The 15,795-nt window shown below is 42.7% G+C and overlaps 1 protein-coding gene and 1 pseudogene across 8 annotated transcripts in view; one reads left to right on the forward strand and one right to left on the reverse strand.

The window, feature by feature from the left end:
• Positions 1 to 15,795, forward strand: part of ARHGEF9 (Cdc42 guanine nucleotide exchange factor 9) — a 324,866-nt gene that overhangs the window by 208,994 nt on the left and 100,077 nt on the right. For 7 of the 8 annotated variants that reach the window (XM_045537711.1, XM_045537715.1, XM_045537712.1 and 4 more), the window contains one exon: positions 13,678 to 13,857. The exons of the other annotated variant lie outside the window; for it this stretch is intronic. In XM_045537711.1, the coding sequence (XP_045393667.1) occupies positions 13,678 to 13,857 (180 nt within the window). The remainder of the gene's footprint in view (positions 1 to 13,677; positions 13,858 to 15,795) is intronic. 8 annotated transcript variants of the gene reach the window in all.
• LOC123628083 lies at positions 3,849 to 4,574 on the reverse strand (annotated as a pseudogene).

Consider the following 15,795-nt stretch of genomic DNA (forward strand, 5'->3'; position numbering starts at 1 on the left):
TCCTTGTTTCCATGTTTTCTTCCTCTTCCTCCTCCCTCTTGTCAAAACCTGCTTTCAGAAGCAAGGCAAAAGCATATGTAAAAGACAGTGTCAACTTTCCATTTAAGATAACCTAATCCAACTGGCTCAAAGAGGAGCTAGATCTCCCCAAGTTCATACAGCAAGTCAGTAATCAAGCCTGACCTGGAGCCCATTCTTCCGAACCCATTGTTTTTTCTACTAGCATTTGTATTTTAGTGTAAATTTGAATTTGAGATTCCTTAGCCAAGACATCTGCTGATAAGGGAGATTCTGGAAGTATCTCTACTCAGCCTTCATACTACAGTGTTCTTATCCCTTGATCTCCAGGGTCAGACCTGTTTGGACCCTGAGGGTAGGGAGAGGCAGGTGCTGGTTATGGTATTAAAGGGATGATGTCTGTAGAGCAGTGGGATAAAAGAGCACCAGAAAATGTCTAAAACAGTGATCCCCAAAGTAAGGCCCAGGAGGAAAATATTAGAAGTTCTTTATGTATTAAATTATTAATCTCACTGTTCTTTAATTTCTATTTTTGAGGAGATTTTTATAACACACATACTACATTAGTAGTATTTAGATATTGGGATGCTTCTTGTTTCATTTGTTTTTTAAAAATAATTTTTATTGTGGATAATTGAGGTTTACAACATGATGTTATGGGATACATATAGATAGTAAAATGGTTACTGTAGTGATGCATATCTGTCATCACCCATAGTTATTTTTTTTTTTTTGGTGACAAGAAAAGCTAAATGTTTTTTTAACAATAGAGGTATAGAGTCCAAAAAAACATTGACAGCCATCCTTCTAAGACTGTAGGCTTGGTTTCTAATCTTGGCTCTGCTGCTGACTAGCTTGATAGCTTAGGCAAAGTTTTCTCATTGGAGCCTCGATTTTCTTACCTGTAAAATGGAATACTGAACTATGTATATTAGCTCTTGGGAGTCTTCAATTCTGACAACCTCTGAGTATAAGAATCTACTGCCTTTCAGGCTCTTGAGTCTGAGACAGAGTCAAGAAGAGTAGGTTAAGCCCTGGCACCTTACTGGATGTTTTGTTCCTCTATCATCTGCCTTGGGTTTCTTTCCTTCTCCACTTCCACCTCTTCCACCTAGTGCAGATTGGCAAATGCTTCTTTATATAAGCTTGGCTGACCTACTTGAAGTTCTTTCGTTATAAGCACAACCACTTTTCCTGCAGACACAGACCTGGTGCTATCCCTCCTGGGCTGTGAGGGTGAGTCTGATTTTGCTTCTCTGGCAGCCTAGGTTTAGATGTTTTATGCTTCTTTCTCAGTCTTTAACAACAAAGTCTGAAGGAAAGTCAGCTCATCCAGTTTGAGTCCCCTGGGGCCTGACCCAGCAGCTGCTCACTGAATGCCCCTGCCACCTGCTCATCCATCATTTACTGAATATCTGCTGGGAACCCAGGACTGTGCTAGAGTTTATAAGGAGAAACATGGTCTACCCCTGAGCATGAAAGGCTGATGACAGGTAATGGAAGTATTGCTAGGTACTGTGGCCTTAGCTGAATGTCTTTTCTTTCACAGTGAGCCAACAGGCTGAGGGAAATCAATGAACCACTGCAAACTGTCTCTCACTTTCTGATGGGCTGTTTAAATGCAGATTTCTTCTTTGGGCTGCAAAGACTCCCCAGGAGACACTTATATTCTCTTTGGAAATGCATGCCAAGGCCCAGAGCTTTTGCAAGCTTGTGTCCTGGGTAGCCATGCTCAGTAGACTTAAAGGTAGTTTAAGTTGATTGAAATATATTTATTTTTCCTATTTCTTCTCCAGATATAGAACAGGTCACAGTGCTCCTGTCTAAATGCTGTTCCTGTTCTCGCCACCTTAGACCAGATGGCCACATTTAAAGACATTAGAACCATTAGATCCAAACATCTCCCCTGCTCCTCCCCCTACCTACAGTTCTCCTTCCCCTACAAGATTTTAACACGACATCTGTCAAATGGATAAAAAAATGATTTTCCCTTCTTCTTTTTGCCTTGCCCACCCACCCTTTGGCTGTGGTGTTGATGAGTATAGAACTATGCATGTGGGAGGCACGGAGGACAGATTCTTCATGTAGTTCTATCCCCCTCCTCCTACCCTTCTGGAAACCTAGAGGAGCCCCACCCCCATGCCTGCCCAGAAAACTCCAAAGCTGGGCTTCAAGTCATGGTTCAGGAAGAGTTAAGGCTCCCAGGACTGGTCTCTGTGGAACCACATGAAGAAATCCAAGAGCCCAGATATAGACCCCAAGACGGGTCTAGGTCACTTCAGGGATTTGAGGCTCTTAGAATCCCCCTGCCTCTCCCCTAGGCTTGCCATGGTCAGCTCTCATCTCTCAGGGTATGAAGGCAACAAGAGACTCCAGTAGGTGGCTGTAGCTCCGGATCCACACCAAGTCCAAGAAGGAGGGCATGATGCCTGGGGCAGGAAGAAGGGCACACAGCTGGCTCAACAGATGGGTGAGAGGCAGGGTAACCTCCAGCTAGTGATGGCATGTTTCTGACCCAGCAACTCATGGAGAGAGTATTGCTGAGTCCATTATTATTATTATTTTACTAATAACTTTTCTCTTAGACTATTGGAGGCTGCCTTTGGTAGACTGAATACAGCTCTAGGAAATTGCTCCTAGGTTGTAGCTTAGAGAGATGCTGCTAGTACTTTCCATTAGGACTAGTAGCGGCCTCAGTGCCTGAAGGCTGGGGCAGGGGTGGGGTTGGAACAGAGCATGTGCAAGTAGCCTCCAACCTGGCACACTGGGAAAATCCTCTTGAATAAGCTGCCATTATTCCTTAGCCTGTCTGGAACCCGACATGAGGAGAAGCATGGAGACAGAGTTTGAGAGATTCTGTTTTTCTTTTTTTTGTCTGAGTGGCTCAGTGCAGTAAGGGGAAATTCTTGTACTGCAAACTCTCTGTCCCCAGAAAGTTTAAGACAATTGGTCTAAATATGGCATGTGATTCAGAATCACTTGAGCTGTTTGTTGAAAATGCTGGGTAGATTCTGAGCAGGAGTCTGTAGCCCTCACATTAAGAAACTGGTGTAATGGGTCAGAGGTGCCTGAGTCATGCCAAAAGATCCCAGAACAACTTGATAGTAACTTTTGTTTCCAAGATGTTCTGGAGATGCAAGCTAACATTTATCAGATTGGGAGCTGCTCTGGTGTAGGAGACTTCTCCAGTCAACAGCATCAAGGTTGGTCCAAAAACATGTCTTCTCTCTCTCTGACTTGTGCAATCCTTGACCCATTTGGCTGCATTTTCTTTAAAGGACTCATTCTCTCAACCTTATGAACTTTGTTTCTTTTTTCTTTCTTTTCTTTTTCTTTTTTCTTTTTTCTTTTTTTCTTTTTTTTTTTTTTTTGCAATTTTGGACATGAGTTTAATTACTTGCTGGATCATCAGATGGAAATATGTGGTAAATGGATGGAAAAGAGGTTCATAAACTTAGCAGAGGCAGACGTTTTAGACTAGGTTCAGATATCCACCCAACTGGACAACTTTTTAACATTTAAAAGAAAACTTTTTGCCACAAAAAACAATGTATTAAAACTGATTTCCAGAATTGTCTGAATCATATTTTAAACATGATTTTTTTCACATTAACTGGCAAGTTTTCTTTGGCAAATCTATCCAAAATACTAAATTATACTAAATTTTCATTTTAGAACTGAGTTTATATTTATGTATTAGAGAGTGCCCCAAACTGATGTTCATCAGGATACCTTCCTCTAAGCCCTAATGGTTTATACCTTCCCTTTAAAATATATAAATATCTTTTAATTAAGTTGTCATTCTCAAAGATATGTTGGAGAAAAAATTATTAAACACCTATGAATTCTTCTTCACTTCTGTTATAATGTAGCAATTTATCATCTAACCCACAGTGATCTGTCAGTTGAGTAAGGGTTAGTTTCTTTTCAGTGGCAGCTGACTGCAACTCACAATGCAACAGCTGGCTACAGCTTCTACACTTCTGTATTAACAACTGTAACTGGCAGATCATTCCTTGATCTACACATTTTGACTAGTTTTAGCCTCTGAAGGAAGTCGTCTTTCTACTGAACCTGCTGCAGCAATTTTGCTTTTTCTTCATTTAATACTTGTTTAGGAAGATTCTTACAAACTCATTTTGGAGAGCACTGCACAACACACTACCAGGTGATTTAGATTCACATGCATTGATATTCTTGAAGGTGTTTTTCCAGTATTTACTTTCTTCAAATTCACTGTTTATGTGCTTAAAACTTTCTTGAAATTCCATAGAGTTTTCTTCTGTGGAAGATGCTGGTTTCTCTGAACAATTCTTGTCATTTTCTTCATTCTCTACTTTAAGACCTTTTACCATATTGTAACAGGAATTAAATGAAGACCATGTTTTCTTTAATCTTTCTCTAAGTGTTGCACTCATGGATTGTTTTCGTGAACTACTTGTATGAAGAGCTAGTGGATTTACACGGGCCTCTGGAGTCCTAGGTAAAATCACAGCTGAGTCTGACAGACTTTCCATCTTGAAAATGAAATCTTGATTTATGTCTCCCTCCCCCATCCCCAGTGTGGCCAGAACAACATTGTGAACATTGGGGAAGCAGCTGGGTCTCACTTCAGAAACTCCTAGACTCATTTGGTTGAGCTAGTGGCTAGAGTTTCATACCAGAAGAATCTATTGCTAAGGTCCAAGCAAGCAACTCCCCTGTGTTCATCTGTTTGGTCACCATTGTAGCTGAGATCACCTTGTAACTTCCTTTGAAAGAAGTGCAGGAAGAAGCTATCCTTTGTTATTAACCTGGAATGAATGAGAAAATACCCTGGATGGCTTATACCCTAAGGAGTTTGTCTAGGTTTCCCAAGCTTTTAGGTCCTGGCAGGTGCCAATTGGCTTATGATCAGTTTCCATATTGGCCTCTAGATCAGGTGGTCTGTTTTGTTTGGTTGAGCCTGACCCCCATCTAGGCTTACCTTTTCAGACCAAGCCAGCCCAGCTGGGTTTCGTGTCTGTCAGGTGTGGCTGAAGTCAACAGAGTAGATCTTTTATTTTATTAAAGTGAAAAATGGATGGCGTAATGGGACATTGAAGGAAGCCGATGCCTAATGACTCACAAATCACACACCCATATTAGGAAAAAGATGATTGTGTCATGAAAAGAGATGACATTTGCATACTTCCTTTCAGCACATTTAGAGTCATCATTACTTGAATACATTAATTCTGTTCAGAAATGAAATTAATTATGAGCAATAGCAACACCCACATTGAAACTGGAACCAATCAGGTGTGAAGTGTTAAGGCCTGAAGAAAAGGAAAAGCAACTCTTGTGATTTTTTAAATATTAATAGTGAGGTTTTTCTTAACTGTCAGCTGTCTGTGCTCCTTTCCCTGATGATCATTGGGCACCTGTGTAGATCTTTAGTAAAAAGCAGCTTGCCCCAGAAGCCACCTGTCCATAAATCCTGGCAACAATAGATTGACATGTAGGCCACCTGTGTACATATTATGTAAACAATTTCCTTGGCCCCATGGAATGTTTAGCAATCTGACAGAGATTCTAACTCTGTTGCTGTGATCTGTCTCAGAACTTGCCTGGTTTTAGGGCTCAGGTCACAGAATGTTAGATAGGAGCTAAAAACAGTGCTGTTCATTGTGAATTAAGCAGATGTTTTAGAGCTATCATTCATTCACAAGTGTATTATCTGGTTATTTGGGGACTAATACTCTGGTTGACAACTTGAATAACTCCTCCAAATTGTTATTTTCTTCTTTTCCTAGGTAGGTAAGATTACAGAAAGAGACAAAGGGAGAAAGAACACAGCCTGGAGTCATCAGGGAAGGGATTAAGGATCGAGTAGGCCAAGATCACGCAACTAGGAAGAGGCAGTCTGGTTCAAGTGCCCCTCCACTTAACCATTGGCTGTAAGGGTATGACTGAACCAGAGGCACAGAGGTAGGATTGCATCTGCCTGCAAGAGTGGTGGAAAGCCCCTGCATAGTTAGAGGCAAGGGGTTGGATCTAGAGATGATGCTAGATTAAGGAGAGCTTTGATAGATTGACTGTGGGGAGTTATTAAATCTTCTTAAGCATGGAGAGTGGCACTAGCAAAGAATGTACAGCTTGAGGAAGAGAGACCTGTTGGGGACAGGGATGCCAGTTGGGAGGCGGCTTGAGGTGATGAAGGCCAGGCCTAGGATGGGACAGTGGGAATGAAAAGAAAGGGTCATATCTGAGAGAGACAGACATGAGGAAGAAAGAAACAGCAGGCCAAGAAGAGTTGTCTGAAATGGGAAAAATTAAGAAGGAGGGAGAATGGGGGATATGATGAATTTTACATATATTTTATTGGAGACAGTAGCAGGCCATCCAGTGAAATATGGAGCAGGCAGTAAGAAATATGGGACTGGAGGTGAGTGAGAGCTGATGTCATGAGAAAGGTGACTTCTCTAAGGAACTAAGTGAAGAGAACAAAAAGCAAAGGTCCCTATTGACTTTTGAATGTGGCAGTCAAGGGCTTAAGTGGAAAGCCCATTTCCTCAGTTTTTTTCAGCCAGTCTGACTGGCCTGTGCTTTAATGTGCTGCCAGCAATGCCTGAGTGAGTTATCTTCAGTAAGGGACTAGTCAGCCACAAATTCTCATTTTCCTGAGCAGAGAGCAATAAAAGCATCCTATGAAGCACAAAGGAGGGTAAGGAGAAATAAGCTGCAATAATGAAAACCCTGTTCTTTGTAGAGCTGAAGTTTTAGCCTCAATAAAATGCCAGAGCTGGAAGGTACTTGAGAAATCATCTATCTGGTTTCAGTCTGTCACTTGACTGATAAATTGAGACAGGGAAAGGGACCCGTCCAAGATCATTCAGTGAGTTACTTGCAGAGCTTCTTCCAATGGCCAAAATGAGTCTTTGCTGTCCATCATGGTACCTCCTAGCTGTTGATGGAGCAACCTAGGTCATACCTTTCCAGAAACGGTGAGGATGGTTATCCTTCAACACTTTGAACAAGATAGCCAGCGTCTGTTTCTAAGGCTGTATTAAAAGGATATCTGGCATATTCAGGAGAGAGCATAAAATCCCAGCTTATTTTAGATATGCTTAAAGGGAACAAGGGAAAAGGATTTTGCTCTTGTTGATGCTTGGCTGTTGAGGAAGGAGGCCTTCTAAGAAGATAGGGGCAAGCACTAAAGTGAGAAAACCTCACAGAGAGGCAAAACCCCTCCTGTGTCCCCTTTTCCTCCTTGAAGCTTCTCAGAAGTTAGACCCAGTTCAGCTAAATCCATGGCAATTGGCACATTTGCTGTTCTGCACAACGAGTGGTGGTTCATATTTTTTAAACCATGCCCCTTTTTGCTGCTGGTTGTTAAAACACTAATATTTCTGGCAGCCACCCAGGCTAATTATATGTCTATTTTGGGGGTTGGTACTTTTGAGGTAGAGAGCAAGAAGTTGAAGACAAGATAACTTGATGAGGGCTGTGATCCCAGGTTTTTTCTGTGTTGACACAGCCTGACATTGGGCATGCTCCTTACATGACCCTAAATACCCTTTCTCAGACATAATACCAACCATAGACAAGCAGGGAGTGCTGGAGACAAGGAATCCCACATACAGGCTTGAGCTAGTACCCTTATGCTTTAATGACCACACTTAGGATTGATCCCCATCCATAAATGGGGAAATTTGGAGAGAATGTAGCATCAGGAGAGGCAAGAATAGACTAGGAAGGTTCCCCCACCACCAGCAGCATTGGCATCACCTGGGGACTTGTTTGAAATGCAAGTTCTCAAGCCTCACTTCAGATCTACTGAATCAAGGCTTGAGACCTGTGGGGTCCAGCAATCTGTGTTTTAACAGCCCTTCAGGAGATTGAGAACCACTGCTGTACGTCATTCACAGGGTGGGCTGGTCTCCCTCTCTGCCTTTTTGACAGGCACTGGGTGGGGGGTGGGGGTTGAAGGGTTGGGGGGATTGGCAAAAGAAAAGCTGTAGAGTGAGGCTGACTGGAGATTGAAATCTGTTCTACCACCTACTAACTGGGTGACTATGGGCTACATGTTCAACCTCACAGGTTATGTTCAGTAAAAATGGAGATGTTAATGCTACCTTAGAGAATTGTAGAGATTGAGATCACGAAAGAAAGCCCCTAACCCAATGTCTGACATGTGTTTTTGACAAATATAAATTACTTTTGGTCCCTCCTTCCCTTTTTTTCCTCCTTTACTTTCTTCTCTTCTTCCGTTCCTTCTTTTGTTCCCACTGGAAGGGCCCACTGGCCACTCCAAGTTTGCTATAGGTCTTGTATATCAGAGACCAGCCTTAGATTTCAAACTCCCAATGTCTCCAGGGTATAGTGATCATATTTCCAGGTTACAAACCAGGGCACATGGGTTTGATAACAGATGTACCTATTTTTGGGATCTGTGAGATATAATATTTGAAATTAGGATTGTCTTGGGAAATCTGGATAAAAAGGAATAGGATCTCATTCCATCTTTAAGCATGATATTGTGACTTTTAACCCTCCCCATCCTCTTATTCATGTCCAAAAACATCTTTGGCATGGGAGTAGGAAATACTACATAACCCACTCAATGGTAAATTTGAACAAGAGCCAGCCTATATTTGGTGCTGCCTCTGAAATGCCCTAGGGATTGGGAATTCTTTTGTTAGAAGTCACAGTAGTGCTGTCCCATGGCCTAGAGTTATTTGGATACCTTGTTAGAATAATGCAGCACCATCTCCTGGCTTTATGTTAGGCTTGCAGGATGAAGGGTAGAGACAGTTAGGAATTAGAACTTTTGGTGGGGAGAGGGATATAAAAACTAGTTTGGGAATAGAGACTTTAGCTGCTGCTGTAGTCACCCCCAAATAACCTTTTCTTGGCTTTATTTTTATAGCTCTGTACCACTTGATAATGTTGATTAGCTCCTGTTGCTTGAAACTCTTATCCTTAGCTTTTGTGAGATTATATTCCTTGGTATCCTAATGGTATGCTGACAGGTCCATTGAGGTTTATTTCTCTAGCTCCTCTTCCCATTGTTGCTATTTCCAAAGTTTCTGACTTTCTTAGCACCTTCTTCTAGGGCAAACTTCTTTGGTTTCCATAATTTCTTCTGGGCCACTGACTTCCAAACTTTTGTATCTGTCTCCCCTGACCTCTCTTGAGCTTTAAACCTACCTGCATGCTCTGCTGGCCCTGCACATTTAACACACTAAAGAGCAAATTTGTCGTCTCTTCTCCAAAGCCAGGATTTCCTCCTAACTTACCCTTATACTTTAATGACCACACTTAGGATTGACCCCCATCCCCAAAATCAACTTTGACCTTCTCTTCCTCAAACTAGATTCAAGGCCCTTCAAAAATGACTTCATCCCACCTTTCTAGCAATCCTTTCCTCCACTCCCCCTTTCCCAGCCCTACCCTCTCTAAACTTCACTGCTTGTTTGGCATCAAATTCCCCATAGTTTTCATCTCTGAGACTTTGTTTAATCTTGTTCCTCTGCCTCAAGTGCCTTTCTCTTCCCTTCTCTTTCTGTTACAATTCCACCCATCCTTTAAGGTTTATCTTCAGTGTCTCACAAAACCTTTCTAGAGCCCAATAGCCATGTATAATCCCTCCTTTTTCTGAAGTCTTGTATTAGGCCAGCACATGCCAGGCACTGTACTAGTCACTGTACATCCAGAATTTCAGTCCACCTTCTCTACAACCCTGTGAGGCAGACATTATTATCCAAATTTTGCAGGTAAAGAAACTGAGGCCCAAGGTTGTATAGTTTGAAACTCTTTGGTTTCTGTGAGATTATATTCCTCAGTATCCTAATTACGTGCTGACAGTTCCATTTCAATTTGTCTCTCTGAAACCTCTTCTGTCCCTCACCTCCTATTGTCACTGCTACTTTGTAAAGTAGTAAAGCCCAGAATTGAAGGTAGGTTTGCCTTCCCTTAACCACCTTTACGTACTGCTTGAAAGGTATGCATTGTTGGTGCCTGGAGACCTTTTGTTCTTCAGGTAAGGACTGCAGCTGAATCACAGTGAACAGATCCCTGAACATAGTAGGAGCTCACTGACTGAATGTTGGATGGAAAATGGATGAGCAGAGAAAAGTATATACACATGAAAAAATTATAGCAAGTTAAAAGTCAGTTCTATATACAAAGGGAAGATTTGGTACAAATTTCCAGCTGCCATTTAGTTTACTTTTTTAAAACAACTCAGAGGATAAGGGAGGAGCCTTCCTTTGCTCCTGCTTGTGTTTGTGATGGAAGTGCACAGGAGCCCCATACAGCCGCCAGCCCCTTCTAGATCAGCCTTCCTCTCACCTCTGTGCATATACCTGTCAGCTTTTGGTTCAGTGTATTATAGCTCATGAAGTAGGTGAGAGAGTAGAGTTATCCCCATTTTATAGGCAAAGAAACTGAGACCCAGAGACAGCATAGTATTTATGTTAAGAGCAGAGTCTGTAAAGCCAGACTGTGCCTGTATTTGAACTGTGACTTCATTAGTTACTGAGTGTGTACTTAGAAAAAGTATTTAACTTCTGTGTGCTTCCATTTCCTCATCTGTAAGATAGGAATAATGATAGTGTATCCTTAAAGGGCTGCTGTGAGGCTTAAATGGATTAATGTGTATAAAGTGTTTAAAATAGTACCTGACACATAGTAAGTACTCTATATATTAGCTAACATCATCATCATTACCCTTATACCTTTAGCAAGTAGTACTGCAAGGTCTTAAATCCAGATGTTCTTTATATTCCTTCTCTATGGTTGGGGAAAAAAAAGCACTGCTCCAGGAGGAGGCTGGCCAGCTGGTGATTGTGGGCAAGTTACTTTTGTTATACCTGACCTATAAAATGAGGTCTGGTGCTGTGCTGTGCAATTCTGACAGTCTTTGGTTTCTAAGTAGGCCCTGACAATAGGCTTGCCAGTTGGTTAATTTTACGACCACTGGGTCCTGGATTGGCCTCATCCAGGGCCTTGTGACCTGAGGGCCCAGGCACATTGGCCGGACTAAATGGGGGATAAGAGTGAGCCATCTGCTACTGGGTGAAGCCAGACATGGAGTTCCTTAAAAGAAGACTGCAAAGCAAAAACAGTTCAGGTGGTGGAATCAGCCAGACCTGGGCCTGGGGGTCTGCAAACAGCATCACTGATAGTGTCCTGAGCAGAGGCTTGGTAATTGATGCGGAGATATTCTTTTGATCCTTGATAAAAAGCTATGGATATAGGGTTGTTGTTGTTTTTTTTTTTTTTTTGAGACAGAGTCTTGCTCTGTTGCCCAAGCTAGAGTGCCGTGGCATCAAGCTCACAGCAACCTCAAACTCCTGGGTTTAAGTGATCCTTTTGCCTCAGCCTCCTGAGTATCTGGGACTACAGGCATACGCCACCATGCCCGGCTAATTTTTTTCTATATATATTTTTAGCTCTCCAGATCATTTCTTTCTATTTTTAGTAGAGACAGGGTCTCACTCTTGCTCAGGCTGGTCTCCAACTCCTGACCTCGAGAGATCCTCCCGCCTCGGCCTCCCAGAGTGTTAGGATTACAGGCGTGAGCCACTGCGCCTGGCCTATGGATATAGGTTTAAACCACAAGCCCTTATCTTGCTCTGTGTTGGGGCTGTTTGTGCTTATTGAGCTCTAACAACATCTAGTTGGGGCCCATCTTTGCCTAGTTAGAGGAGACTTCTTTAAAAAGATTTATTTTATTGAGGCCAGTGACCAGCAATTCTCCTTCTTCACTGAGGCCAGAACAAGGAAAAATTGACTTTTAGTATGATTGGAAGAAAGCAAGTTCAACATAAAAATGAATCTCTTCAGAGGTAGGGAAACCAGTGACTAAAGGTGGCTGTCTAAATCTCCTTCTTTAGGGTTCTTTAAGAATAGGAACCATCTGTTTTATGATATCATGGATGGAGTTCTGTAAGTTCAGTATAGATAATAAGACATTGCTAGTACAGTTTGATGGGTGTAAGAGCACATGAGGTGAGAAGACTCAGCTCCATAATGTATTACTTGTGTTACTGGCCGAAGGACCAGGTCACTTTTCTGAGACTCAGTTTCCTCATCTTTACAATTTAGGTAATAGTGAGACCTAGCTCATTCACTAAGGATCAAGTGATGCAATACATATGAAAACACTTTGCAGACAGTAAAGCATGAGCTATCTGAAAGGTGGTGTTGTAAAAGGTCCTCCTGGAAATCTCTTTGTGTCCATGCTGAGGAACTCTCACTGTGCCTTACCTTCTGTGGAAGGCACAAAGACTAGAGTCCTGACCAATGACAGATGCCTCAGGCAGGGCCTGAGGCACTGAACAACTTAACTAAGCATTCAGGGTGTGTGTCTATGACTGTGTTTATATCTGTGCGATCTATGTGCATTCATTTTGTGACCATAGGGTTATATTTTGGCTAGTATGTTGGAGAGCAGACCTGTGGGAGAGGGTGCATATTCCATAGACTGTCTCTGTTGTCTTTGAACTGTTTTTTCTTTGGTCTTATGGAGCCATGATTGCCTTAGAGAGTCAGTCCTTCCCCAAAGCAGGCTGATGAAAAAGCTGACTTCTAGAGGACGTGTTCAACAATTCAGTGCTGGGGAGAGAGTTCTTGAGTCTCTTTCCCTGACCAGCCATATGTTCTCTATTATATAATCTGTTTCCCCAAATGTCGGGAAGACTGATGGCCCATATAAGCTGGAACAGTTGGGGGAAAAAGAGAACAAATAACAGTGGTCAGGATGGTAGCCAGCTAGAGGCAAACTACTCCTCACTCCCATCCTTATGTGTTTAGATGAGTGTCATGAATGTCTGTTCATTTGGCAATGGAATAGATGTCTGCCTGCTGTTGTGTGAAGCCCAGTCCTGCTGGCCATGAAGTCTAATGACCAGAGTTAGGGTCCATACACAGTCCCTGCCTTGCTCGGTGATCTCAGGCTCATCCCTTAACTTCTTTGTTGCTCAGTTTTGCCGTGTATCAAATGCAGAAGTCAACCCAGACCTCCTATATCTCACAGTGGTGTTGTACAAATCACTAAGTGAATCTGTGCCAAGGTTGAGTTTCTTGGGCACAAGACATCACAGAAAGCCATATTCTTTCATACCCATGACCTCTTTGGATGGTATCTTGTGTGGGTGAGAGCAGGAGGCTGCAGGACTGGAATTCATTGTGTGTGAGGAATGTCATGGTCTGTTACCCCAGGGGGAGGGGCATGGTAGAGTTAAATAATGAATTACCAATTCTCAATTGGTCAGCTCCAAGGGGGAGGAGCACAGAGAATTAAAAGCCAATATGCACGAAGCTCATTTTACCCATTAATTTCAGCCTCTTCACCCATTCCAGACCCAGGACTGCCTTGAAGCAGCAAGCAGAGATGGACTGGCACTTTCATTGTTCTCTGGGAGGAGTTCATGAGTAGGGATAAAATCATAAGGCTTATGGAGTCTGTATTCATACTCTGGGTCATTCCATGCACTGGCTAATACAGAGTTGACAGTTTTGTTTGTTTTGTGGTCCAATGGAGCTTGTGCTCCATTGGCATCCCCCTAACCCCAGCCCTCACCACTAGAGTCTGTGAGTTTTTGTATAAGTAGTAGAGCTCTTTGGGTGGGGAAAGGGCAGACAAGGTAGCCAGATGTGTGGACTGAATACATTCTCATTTTGTCTCCTAAGCTGATCACTGGAGATTCCATCGTTAGTGCTGAGGCAGTATGGGATCACGTCACCATGGCCAACCGGGAGTTGGCATTTAAAGCTGGCGACGTCATCAAAGTCTTGGATGCTTCCAACAAGGATTGGTGGTGGGGCCAGATCGACGATGAGGAGGGATGGTTTCCTGCCAGCTTTGTGAGGGTGAGTGTCAGCCTTCACTCTCTATTCCTCTCTCCTTTGCTTCCTACCTGCCCCTGGCTTCCCCTTCACCAGCCCCTGTTCTCCTGCTCATTCCTCTCCTGGTGGCTTTTCTCATTTTTTCCTTTGTTTAAAAATTGTCTCCTACCCAGGACCTGGGCTTCCATCTTTGCCCTTTTAATTTTTAGACTTTTCCTTTGTCTCTTGTTTATTTTAACCGCCCCCCCAACCTTCTACCTTTGTACAAATCACTTCCCTTGTCTGGACCTTAGTTTCCTTTTTGGGGTTTGGCTTTTGAACACGTTTTTACCCTCTATATTGTTGTGAACTTTTGCTGTTCTTATGTCTTCTTTTCTGCTTTCTTTCTTTTCCTTGTACCTTCTTTTTTATCCTTTCTACTTATAGATCCTCCCCATCTCCTCCTCTCTTCTCTGCTCTCTTCTGTCCTCTGTTCTGTTTTATCCTCTGTTCTTTCCCTTCCCTTCTACTCTCCCCTTCTCCTTCCTCTCTGCTTCTTTGCCTCATTTCTCTCGTTTAGGAAATTGCGAACACCTTTATGTGTTGTCACAGGACTGTCTTTAGATGTTAATGTAAGAGTGTGGGCTCCATGACCCCTAGGGGCTGGAGCTTACTTATAGCCGATGTTACTTTTTTCAAGTGTCAAGTGGCTGGGGTCTATGATGTGCTGGGGGTGGGAAGCGGGCAGCCCACAAGGTCTTGCAAGGCCCTGCCTCTTTGACATTGTACCACGAATAACGAATAACCTGGCCCTTAACAGAGGGGCTCTTGGGAAGGAGCTCTCAGGATTTTCTGCTTCTTCCTAGTTACTGTGGAGGAAGTGACCCTGGGTGCTTATCACCTCAGGGTGCTATGGGGAAAGAGTATTGGCTAGGTGTTCCAGCTCTTGGCCTTCCTTGGGATTGTGAACTGGAGTCAGTTCTTTCACTGTTGTGAGCTCTGGTTTACCCATCTTCAGAATAGTCTTGGCAATTCTTTAATTCCAGTGGATGTCACAGGAAATGAAATAAAACATGTGAAAACTGCTTTGTGGCAAGACGAGTACCAATGCCACACGAAGGTGTGTTATAACCATCCTTACCACAGCTCATCATCTTTTTTTTTAGTTTCTCCTGTAAGATGAGGGTGAAGTCCACTGGACCACAAACAAAAAGGCTCTTGGATGTTGAAGGGCCACAAGATTGGAATTATGGCTATGTGATATGAAGGAAGGAGCAGGGCGTTTGGAGTCAGTTAACTTGAGATACAGATTTACTACCTCCTAGCTCTATAGCTTTTAAAGATTTTTAACTTTCTAAGCTTTGATTTCCTCATCTGAAAAATAGGGATAACAGACTTTTTATATAAGGATTTAACAAGGTCACATATGTGAGTAAGGTATCTAGCACAGTGCTTGACAGATATTATATACAGATATATAGCCAAGATTTTAGGTACTAGGCAAATGCTAACTTGTTTTATCATTATCGTCATAATTATCACCACCACCACCTTAGTAGTTCCAAGAAGGTTCATGTATCAAGGCTGACCCTAGAGGTTGAAAGAAGCCTCGTTTCTCAGAGGGCTGCAGACCCAGAAAGTATTGTTATCTAGTTGGGATGATTTAGGTGAGGGCACTGCCCAGAAGCAGGGAAATGAACAAAATGACTTCTCACCCCCGTCTATCTTGAGAATCTTCTAATGAAATATATAATCCTTTCTTCTCTGCTTATGCAGCATCTTCCATCCATCTCCAAATGCTGTCTGTGTCCTAGTTCAGCTTTGCTGGTTGATGAATCAGTCCCAGGGGTAGTCAGAAAGAGCATATCAATAACCATGGACCTTCAGGACTAGCATGAGGCCCTGTACATGTACAGCTTGTGTCTTTTGTGCTGACAGACTTCTCTCTTTAAAAGAAGGATTAAACTGTACCCAGCGATGATG

This window comes from Lemur catta, chromosome X (assembly GCF_020740605.2).
Source record: "Lemur catta isolate mLemCat1 chromosome X, mLemCat1.pri, whole genome shotgun sequence".
Lineage (NCBI taxonomy): Eukaryota > Metazoa > Chordata > Mammalia > Primates > Lemuridae > Lemur > Lemur catta.